At 36.3% G+C, this 11,005-nt stretch overlaps 2 protein-coding genes across 2 annotated transcripts; both read left to right on the top strand.

The window, feature by feature from the left end:
• The first annotated feature begins 3,033 nt into the window (after window positions 1-3,033).
• Window positions 3,034-7,361, top strand: LOC140884487 (uncharacterized). Its single transcript, XM_073291260.1, has 15 exons — window positions 3,034-3,188; window positions 3,271-3,386; window positions 3,479-3,587; window positions 3,659-3,723; window positions 4,463-4,501; window positions 4,734-4,830; window positions 5,006-5,093; window positions 5,320-5,383; window positions 5,459-5,535; window positions 5,631-5,712; window positions 5,941-6,020; window positions 6,208-6,292; window positions 6,377-6,513; window positions 6,589-6,637; window positions 6,862-7,361. The coding sequence occupies exons 1-15, from the start codon at window positions 3,122-3,124 to the stop codon at window positions 7,231-7,233; spliced, it is 1,527 nt and encodes a 508-aa protein (XP_073147361.1). The 5' UTR covers window positions 3,034-3,121; the 3' UTR covers window positions 7,234-7,361.
• Window positions 7,362-8,893: 1,532 nt separating this feature from the next.
• Window positions 8,894-9,433, top strand: LOC140877194 (oleosin H1-like). Its single transcript, XM_073280726.1, has one exon. The coding sequence runs from the start codon at window positions 8,894-8,896 to the stop codon at window positions 9,431-9,433; it is 540 nt and encodes a 179-aa protein (XP_073136827.1).
• The last annotated feature ends 1,572 nt before the right edge of the window (window positions 9,434-11,005 follow it).

Here is an 11,005-nt window from a genome sequence, read left to right on the forward strand (position 1 = left end):
TTGTTCTGTTTCAGATGAGCATATGCAAGACATCCGAATACCCTCAAGTTTGAATAGTCTGCAGGTGTTCCACTCCGCTTCTCCATTGGTGTCTTGAAACCAATCGCACTGGATGGACACCTATTGACCAAATAGCATGCAGTAGATTATGCTCGTCCTCGGAATGACTTAGGAAGAGAAGTATTGATTAACATACATCTGACCCTTTCCAGAAGAGTTCTGTTCATTCTTTCTGCCATACCATTTTGCTGTGGCGTTCCTGCCACTGTTCTGTGCCTGGTAATGTCTTTCTCCTTACATAGCTTGACAAACTTATCTGATAAGTATTCCAGCCCATTATCTATTCTCAGGTGTTTAAATCTTCTATCACTCTTGTTCTCTACTGCCAGCAGCCATTCTCTGAACTTGTCATATGCTTGATCCTTAGTCTTTAAGATAAATGTTCATACTCTCCTTGAGTAATCATCTATCAAAGACATGAAGTATCTGCCTCCTCCATGAGTTTCTGTCCGAGAAAAACCCCATAGATCTGAATGAATGTAGGCCAATGGTTGCTCAGTTGTGTGACTTCCTTGACCAAACGATACTCTTTTAGATTTCCCAAGAGCACATCTATCACACAACTCAAGTGATTCGATCTTATCTCCACCTAAAAGACCTTGTTTAGACAGCTCATGTAATCCCTTCTCACTTATATGTCAAAGCCTCAAATGCCAGAGCTTGGTTCTGTCTTGCTGTTCCTGAATACTTGATGTACTTCCAATAATCGTTTCACCTTGTAGTACATATAAGAGGTTTCTTTTTTACAGCCTTCATAACAACCAGAGATCATTTTGACACTGAGATACTTCATGCTCCTGATTTGAATGAATATCCCTGAGCATCGAGCGTTCCCAATGATATCAAGTTTCTCTTCAACTCAGGCACATACCTCACCTTAGTGAGTACTCTGTCAATCACATCATGCATCCTTATTCTGATATTCCGAGAGCCTTTTATTCTGCATGACTGATTATTTCCCAACAGTACCATGCCCTGATCAGCTTTTTCCAGCTTTTCAAACCAAGATCTTATAGGACACATGTGAAAGGAGCATCCTGAATCCAGTATCCACTCGTGGTTTTGATCACCTTTAGAAACCACCAATACTTCTGCTGAGTCATATCCATCTGTAGCTACGGCCAGAGTACCATCATCTTTGGGTTTTTCCTGTTGCTTCCATTTCCTTTCCGGACAATCTCTTATTATATGCCCAATTTTCTGACAAGCATAAAACTTCATATTACCCAAGTTTCTGTTCTGGTATCTTTCTTGACTCTTCGATCTGGACTTTGGCCTGTATTTCCCACTGAATATCCTCTTATCACTTCTGCCCCTCGCCGTAAGACCTTCTCCATGTGATTCGGTGTTTGTGTTTGACTTTCTCTGAAGTTCATTGGATTGAATAGCAGACATAACTTCTTCCAATGTTATCGTATGTTCTCGTCCATATAGCAAAGCATCTCTGAAATTTTCATATGCTTTTGGAAGAGCATTCAGAAGTATGAAAGCCCGATCTTTATCTTCAAGTTTTACTTCAATATTCTCCAAGTCATCCAATATTTTTGTGAATTCTTCGATCTGGTCTTCCAGGTTCATCTCATCCTTGATCACAAAGGAATACAACCTATGTTTCATGTACAAACGGTTAGCCAAGGATTTTGTCATGTATAGATTCTCAATTTAAGCCACACAGCCGCTGCAGATTCTTCTCTAGCCACCTCCCAAAGAGGTCTATCTCCCAGACAAGGAATAATCGCACTGTGTGCTTTCTTGAGCAATTAATCCTTGTTTTTTTATCTCATCAGACACCTCCTCCTTCTTCTTAAGAGCTTCCACCAATCCTTGTTGTATCAGGATTGCCCGCATCTTAATTCTCCAAAGCGAGAAATCATTCTTGCCCGTGAACTTCTCAATATCAAACTTCATTGATCCCACCATCTTTGCATGGTTTCCCACAGCCGGCACCACTTGTTAGGAATCAATCCGAAAATTTGGTATTCGAGAATTCACCACGCACGTAAGAACACAATCCCAGAAACAGGTAAAACCAACGCACACAGATCAAACTCAAACACTCACGCGAAAATAATAAACAACGCAAATATTTACGTGGTTCGGCAAAAAATTTGCCTACGTCCACGGGAGAGCAACACAACACTTTTATTAATTACCAACAGAACAAACCAAGCTCAATCCACAGAGCTTATTATAGAGATAGACCTGAAAACTATTAATGTTAGATACAGACACGATTCAAGCTATTGATACTTGAATCTTCCCGTCACAATCTACGCCCAAGTTTTCTCCTCCGAAATCTCTCATTCTTCTCTCTCAATATATTTTGAAGAATTTGATTTTCTGTTATGTTCGTTGCGGCCAGCTTCCATCTGATTATATAGAGAATTAAATCGAGTTTCATCTTGGGCTTTAGGTCAACAGTAACTTACGGCCCAATTATAAAGTCAACATGGTCCAACCCGATAAGCCTTCATTCATCAGTCTGATCTGCTCTCATATATCGATTTGCATTGATTTGCGTGCAAGCTTACAGCTTTACGGAAACTCCATTTGACTTCTAACCAAGTCACAATACTCGAGCAATCTATCTGCATGAACTCATCCGAAGACTCATCTGACCATCACATCGATCTGATCCCAATATTCGATATGGACCATGAACTCATCTGAACACCGAGCTCATCTGATCTGTACTATTCGATCCGATCTCTTCTCTATTCTCATTCAATATGATAGAAGCATACTTCAACATTTTTTTTTAAATGATCGATAACATGGTTAATCTGTGTGGAAAAAAAACTAGTATTTTTTCGGGTTAATTTTTTAGCTAGGAGCTATTTAAAATGTTGAGATTTTATAAGGGTCGTATTGCAATTTGCCATCGTCAATCAATATAATTCGTACGAGCCCACGAGGAGGCAAATTTTTTTTGAATTTCCCGGCTTGCACAAGCACAAAATGTATCGCGCCAAATCAAAACCCTACCCCCAGGTCTCGCGCCAGCGCAAAGCAAACCTTCATCAACGTGGATGTGCGAGATTTTGCAGAAATCAGCACGAATATGGAGATCTCCAAACCCAAATCATTCTTCCAAGACATCAAGTCCAGGGAAATCAATGGATTTCGAGGTAACCCATCAATCTTTCTTCGGAATTTCGGTGCCATAGGTGGGCGTGAAGTTTTTCTGTGCTTACCATTTGTAACTTGCAGTGAGAAAGCGACCCTATGTGGGCAGCAGCGATTTACTGGATCTCGAATCAATCGGAGCTGTGGCAGTTGAGCACCTCGGCGAACCCTCTCCTCCGATGGCCTTGTCGTTTTGCAAGGTTGAATTTGGGAGTATTATCGTAGTTTTTGCATGAAAGTTTATTCTTTTTGCGGAATTTTGTTGTGACATGGTATTTCATGTGTGCTACAGACGAGTATAAATGCTCATATTCTAGCTCTAACCGATGAGCGAGGTTATGTTAACATACTTCATACTCGAAGCAAATTTTCGGATTTATCCTCATTCTACGAGAACGCAGGCAAGTTAAGTGCGGATAGAAAATTGTGGCTTGATAGGGTATTGGTTTCTGATGCCTCTGTTTTTCTGCAGAAAAAGCCATGGTTTGTGAATGGGTTGCCCATGATAATGCCATATTTGATACATGCTGGATCAAGGTGAATGCCTACCTCAATTTTGCATTTGTCCAGTTATTTATTCTTTCTTGCATAATTTAAATGCTAACACTATAGTGAGAGAGTTCCAGTGGCTCATCTTCAACATTAAGCTATCAAGCATAAGTATATCCAACCCTTTGAGTTCTCGTATGGCCTTAATCCATGAAGAAAAATATATTCAATTATTAAGTTATCGTGTAAGAGGATGTACAGCTAAATGTGCTTTTTTCCAGTAGTAAATGTATTGAAGTTAAGTATAAATGAACAACTATTTGAAGCTATCCTAATTGCCGTTTTTGTATGAACAATCATTTGAAGATATCAAAATCATCACGTTTGCATGGACAATCTGATTTTAAAATTCAACCTAGAAAGACTACATGGTAGTATTTCTATTTGTTTAGCTCTGTACAAGAATGCTTCCAAAGAAGGGACAGACCCAAGCATGTTAGAAAAATAAATTCGAAGTTTGGGCTGAGTAATATCATGTGCACATGAAGTTTGCAGGACATCAATATAGAGAGTGAAGTGATCCCTGAATAAATCCAAAAGTTTCCTCCAGCTATGCTGCTCCATATTTATGATTGGCAACAACTAGAAGATAATTTATTGCCATAAATGAAATCTTGCATGAGATCTCAAACTAAAGAAGCTAGCTGCCTCTTGATAGTTCTTCATAACTGGATAGGAACTGGCATAGATTCTTTCAGAATAGTAACTCATTGTTTGATTTTGTCAGGAAGATACAAATATTGTAACTGCTTCAGGAGATCAAAGTGTGAGTCACCAATCCCTTGTGAATTCTATTATTATCTGATCCCTTTTCCATAATAGCTTATTTTAATATATCATGTAAAGCTTTAGTATGCTTCATATGTAACTAATCCTGAAAAAATGCACTGTTTCTATTTCCACCCCCGCAAGTCTGCCAAAAGACAGAAGAAAAAGAGCTCTCTATATTTATGGTTACTTGAATTGATTGTCATGGCACAAATCGGACTTTTGTGCAGATTAAGGTTTGGGATGCACAAGATAAAAAATGTATCAGAGCATTGATGGGGCACACTGGAAGCGTAAAGTCAATTAGTTGCCATCCTACTAATACTGGTAAATTCATGGTTATACAGTCCTGTCTCACGCTTTAGTTTTTGTAGAATCTCTTGATATCTCTCCCTCTTTCACTATCTGACATTTAATTTTTGTAACATGAAAATTTGCAGTTTTCTCTTAGTTTCATTTGTTTAATCTCACTGGTTTAACTATTCAATTTTCTGTTCAACAGATATTGTTGTATCTGGTTCAAGAGATGGGTCATTTGCTCTATGGGACATCAGGTCCTCCAAAAATACTCATCAGAATTTTTGCATGCGGTAATTCTCAGCATCTTTTCATCCAGCTGTATAAAACTGAAACACTTGAATCGTAGATTATTCTTTTTGCTTACCTATGTATTCCACTATGTAACTCCTGATTACACACATATCAAATAATGCATGGTCAGCCTAAGATCGGGTTCACGATGAAATTTCTTCACCAATATGATGTCAATGAAATAAAATTGAGGCTTTAGTTTTATTACCCTAAATTATTTTGTAGGCCCACTTCTGTAGCTCATGAGGCTCATATTTCTCCTCGTAGAAGACGATGTAAGCGTACAAAGGTAGGTTTGCTTATTCACTGCTCTGCTTGTTCTCGTGTTCTAATTTTTCCTCAACTGAAATAAGTCTTTTGCCAGGCTGAATCCATGAGCGTCACATCAGTTCTTTTCCTCAAGGATGAAGTTTCTGTTGCTACTGCTGGAGCAGTTGACAGGTACACGAGGCTTTTTGATGCTTTATAGCCATCTGGTTATGTGTGTTCGGATCTTTAGTAATGACAGTCTTTCTCAATTTCCCTTAAACACTCAGTGTTGTTAAATTCTGGGACACCAGGCATCTTAAAGCTCCAATTACTCATGCATGCCCTCATCCGGAATCATCAAGCGAGAGGGTAAGGTCTTTCTCTACATACACAGTTACTTCATTTTTTGTCTTAAAACGTTTTTACAGTATACACTGAAGTATAACACTGATGATTCTGTGCGGCAGTTAAGACATTTCTTTGGATTTCCAAAATGTGCCTCGTTTGAAATGCCATAAATCTCTCCCATTTTTCTTGTAGTTTCTAAAGATTAAATTCACAATGAATTTTCAGAGTAATCAAATTATTCTTTTGCAGGGAAAACGTTCGAGTGGCATTTCTAGCTTGTCTCAAGATTTAAATGGAGTGTTCATTACAGCCTCATGCATGGATCACAGGTGAAAAAAAAAAAGAATTCTTGAAGGATGTCCTTATAATTATTTGATAAACATCACCTGTAGAATGATATCATACACTGCCATATAAACATCTTTTGATGAAAGACATTTCGAGGTTCATTTATTGTTTCGTAATGTGACCGCACATTCTGGTTGTATTCAGCAATACTGCCTTTTGTTATTGCAGAATATACCTATATAATGTACTCCAGCTTGAAAAGGGACCAATAAGTACTTTCTCTGGAGGAAGAATTGAATCATTTTTTGTTAAGGTACAATTATTTAAACATCTTGGCTTTAAACTCAGTCGTTGATACTTGACTGTCAGATAAATATGCCAATTACTCTTATTACAGGCGGCAATCAGTCCTAATGCAGCTCACATACTCAGTGGTTCTAGTGATGGTAATGCCTATATATGGCAGGTGAATAATCCTCATCTGGATCCTATCATTCTGAACAGCCACGATGGAGAAGTCACAGCAGTGGACTGGTAAGATTTTGAATAAACATTTCTTTGTATGCTACGGCGAAAATCTAACATCTAATTATAATTCACTCCCGCTAGGTGTCCTTCCGAGACGGGGAAAGTAGCTACTTGCTCGGATGATTTCACTGTAAGCTAGACAACAATTTGATCTACTTTATATTATTCTTAATTTCTTGCCACCAATGTAGAGGTGAACCAGAGGGGGTCTTGGTTCTCCCCACTAAAAAAATGCTAGATTCTCACATTACATCCATGGCACACTTTTTTTTAAATTTTTTTTTATTTAAATGTGGGTGAGAGAAACCTCAAACATTCTTGAAACATGCATCTGAGTTTCCGAAATTCTGTTAGGTTCGTTTTTGGAACATTCCTAGCAGTTGTTACTCAAATACACGATCACCTTCATCAAGTCGAAAGAGGATCATGGCATTTCCAAGCATGAAACAGAGAAAATTGTTTGTGGACGATCCATCATGCACAAAATACAAAAGAGACTGTACACTCTCAAATGAAAGAAACCATGTCCACTCACCTGCAGGTTCACTCATCCTGCCTGAGGTCTGTACCCCAAAATCTCAGAAGAAACCATTTTCCTTGAGCTTTGAGGTTAAAGAACATTTAGGAAAAACCCCCGAAACCGACACAAATAGCCCTTCATCTGTTCTTAATCCTCCATCTTCATTGAAGAGAAAGACAATCCGAGATTACTTTTCTGTTTCCTGATAAAGTTATGTTTTTAGATGAATTTCAACTCTTGTATAGTTTATGCCTCTGTTTCTGCTACTGTACATGCTGGCACTCTGCGCCTGGCTTGATCGATAGAGTGATTTTTGGAATGAAAAATCGCAATTTTGTCGGGCATTATCTCAGGAAGATTATGTATATTTTATTTGACAGAAGATGATGTTCATTCCCTTTTGTCTGAAAGATGGATGCATATACTTCAGACGGTTAAATAGTGTTTAAAATGCATTAAAAAAGGATTATGAGTTGTTTTTTTTAAAAAAATAATGATTTAAAATTTTAATAAATATTTCTAAGCACTACTTTAGAATTGTCAAGGTTTTGCATCCTTTGCCAATTGTAATTGTATCCATCTCAGGTAAGGTTGTGAAATCTGACCAAGTTCAATCGTGAAAAACATATTTAGGGAGTGTTTGCAATCACTAAAAAAAAAAGTGATTGTTAGCTTTTGGCTTAAAAAAATCATTTTTGTGTGTTTCTTAAATCTAGATTATGTGTTAGCTTATGATAACTTAATTGAAATTCAAAAGCTAGTCATGTAGTGATTATGATTTTCCAAAAGTGATTCTAATAAGAATGTCATTGTTAAAATTCTTTAATAACTTATTTATCAAACACTACCCAATTTTGATTTTTAGATTTTCATATTTGTTTTCAAACACTACCAACTTTTGATTTTTCTTAACTTTTTTATAATCTATAAATTAATCATTTTTACAAAAGCACAATCTATTGCAAACATTTCTTTAATTTATAATAAAATTTTAGTCATTTTGGGCTAATTAATATAGTAAGAGAATTATAAAAATAATAAATCTAATCTAACTGAATAAATTTGACATTGTGGAGAAAATGAATGAGATCGGGTTTCTGTTGAAAAATTTGAGATTGTTTTGTACAATCTAAAAATTGCAATATTATGTGTGTTTTTTTAATCATTTGTTCTCTTTTTTCGTCTGTTAACCAAATTGTTGCATTTTATTTAGGTGTATTCTACAAATTACCATTCCGCATTCGCTTAGCTACTCTCTACAGAAATGAATGGATTCGTTAAATATGTTTCTATATAGTGTGTAATGAGTCTATACATATATATATATATATATATATATATATACATACATACATACATATACTTAACAAGATATTTTTTTCTTTTGCTTAAATAATTTTGTATTCGATAAAAAAAAATATAAATTAATATGAAACAACGTGTACATTTAACATTTTTCTATATAATATATAGCTTGCATATGAAGAGTAATTTTAAATTGAAGTACAAGATTTGAAGGGTAAAGTATAAGACTATAGGAGATGTGTAATCGTTACTCAAATTTAGAATTTGAAAATTATATGTTACAAGCGCTTTGGAAAACGCCAAAAAAAGATTCAACCGAAAAAGATAGCATGTGAAGAAGTAAGCAAAAAACCAAAACTAACACAAAAGAACAAGAAACTCAGTGGGGGGTGGCAACGTATCACGCAACATGTAATCCATGCAAGCCCTCACCTCAACACGTTTCACTTCCCTTTCTTCCATAAATCCTCACCCCCCCAACTTCCCAACATCTCCATCCGATTCTCTCATAATATATCATTCATTCCACACCCATTCTCGATTCTCAATTCTTCGTTTCTCATGGCGGATCGGGATCGGGAACGCGAGCGCGAGCGGGAGCGCCAGCAGTACCAACTCTACCCGCAGCAGCAGCAGCGATACGAAGGCGGGCTCAAGAACATCCTCCCGCAGAAGGGGCCCTCCGCCTCCCAAGTGCTGGCCATAGTCACCCTCCTTCCGGTCAGCGGGACCCTCCTGGCCCTCGCCGGGATCACGCTCGCCGGATCTCTCATCGGCCTCGCCGTCGCCACCCCGGTCTTCCTCATCTTCAGCCCCGTTCTGGTTCCCGCCGCCATCCTCGTCGCCGGGGCCGTGACGGCGTTCCTGACTTCCGGGGCTTTCGGGCTCACGGGGCTCTCGTCTCTCTCGTGGGTCTTGAATTCGTTCCGCCAGGCCACCGGCCGGGAGCCGCTGGACTACGCCAAGCGACGCGTGCAGGAGGCGACGGTTCAGGTCGGGGAGAAGACGAGGCAAGTGGGAGAGACCATCAAGGCTAAAGGACAGGAAGGAGGACGAGAAGCGGGCCCGACTGTTGGTGCTGGTGCCGGTCGGCCTGCTTGAACCGACCGGATGTCGTCCTAATAATAATAATAATAACAACAACAATGCAGAAATGTACGTGTTTGCTGTTTGTATTGTGTCTGTTTTCGTTTGTTTGTTGTTAAATATGATTGAAGAACATTTGCATTGTACTTCCCCATGCTTCCATTTAGTTTCTTTTTTGTTGAACTTAAAAGTTTAATTTCCTCTTTGATTTTGAATACGCTTCTTTTAGTAAACCTGCATGCATATATGGGATGTTCTCCTGTCAAAGTTGAGCCCTTTTTTCAGCTTTTTATGCGCACGTTATGTTTTGTAGTGTTGTTATATATGTCATACTTTTGGGATTCAAGTACTTTTGTTCAAAAATACTAAGCAATCATATTAATATGTCGAAAACATTTTAGTTAGAATAATTATTTAAGCTGATAGTTTTAAGGAAAAATTGTTTTTTTTAATTATGTATGTTTGTAATTTTGCGATTTCAATTTTTTATATTTTCAGATTTTAGTTATAGTCCGTTATTTTTATTTTTTTGTAATTTTAGTTTTTTTTTCGACGTAACGTTGATATGACATTAATTCAGTGCTGATGTGGAGTTGACGTGTACAGTGTTACGTAAACATTTTCGAATAAAAAAGATTAAAATTGCCAAAAATAGAACATATAGGATTAAAATTGAAATATGTTTTGTTGATGTGGAGTTGACGTGTATAGTGTCACGTAAATATTTTCAAATAAAAAGAATCAAAATTGCTAAAAATAGAACATAAACATTTTCGAATAAAAAGAATCAAAATTGCCAAAAATAGAACATATAAGATTAAAATTGAAATATAAAAACATAGATAATCAAAATAGAACATATAAGATGAAAACATAGATAATCAAAATAAAACATATAAGATCAAAATAGAACATATAAGATTAAAATTGAAATATGAAAACATAGATAATCAAAATAGAACATATAAGATCAAAATAGAACATATAAGATTAAAATTGAAATATGAAAACATAGATAATCAAAATAGAACATATAAGATCAAAATAGAACATATAAGATTAAATCAAAATAGAACATATAAGATTAAAATTGAAATACGAAAAGTGACAAATATTCAGAATTAAATTTGCAGTTTTTCCTAGTTTTAATCATTCTCAAAATTTACATAGAGCAATCATATTAATATGTGAAAAACATTTTAGTCAGAATAATTATTTAAGATGATAATTTTAATCATTCTCTAAAATTTAGAGAGGTGCTCAGCTAATTAATTTAGATAAATTTTATGTTAAAAAAAAAAAGGAAGAAAAAGATAGTTCATATAAACAATTTTTATTTTCGTATACATGAAATTTTTTTATCAATTTAGATATATCTTACATAAGAAGCTTTATATGACTGACTGCATGAATTTTTTTACGAATAAAAAATCTTACTAATTTTCAAAAATAATAATAATATTATTAAAATAAATAAAATTGACACGCTCGGCCAAGAAATGTCCGGAGAATCGGACCATACGTTCATTTACTTTATGGTTCATTTACTTCATCATTCATCAACACTACGTGAACACGGTTACACGG

The sequence above is a fragment of the Henckelia pumila genome, chromosome 2 (genome assembly GCF_033568475.1).
Source record: "Henckelia pumila isolate YLH828 chromosome 2, ASM3356847v2, whole genome shotgun sequence".
Classification (NCBI taxonomy): domain Eukaryota; kingdom Viridiplantae; phylum Streptophyta; class Magnoliopsida; order Lamiales; family Gesneriaceae; genus Henckelia; species Henckelia pumila.

Excerpts from the sequence above, each read along its gene's own strand:
- LOC140884487 (XM_073291260.1), top strand. The coding sequence starts at position 3,122 with ATGGAGATCTCCAAACCCAAATCATTCTTCCAAGACATCAAGTCCAGG. Across the intron at positions 3,588-3,658 it reads CTCATTCTACGAGAACGCAG|AAAAAGCCATGGTTTGTGAA; the intron begins GCAAGTTAAGTG and ends GTTTTTCTGCAG. Across the intron at positions 6,514-6,588 it reads GAAGTCACAGCAGTGGACTG|GTGTCCTTCCGAGACGGGGA; the intron begins GTAAGATTTTGA and ends CACTCCCGCTAG.
- LOC140877194 (XM_073280726.1), top strand. The coding sequence starts at position 8,894 with ATGGCGGATCGGGATCGGGAACGCGAGCGCGAGCGGGAGCGCCAGCAG.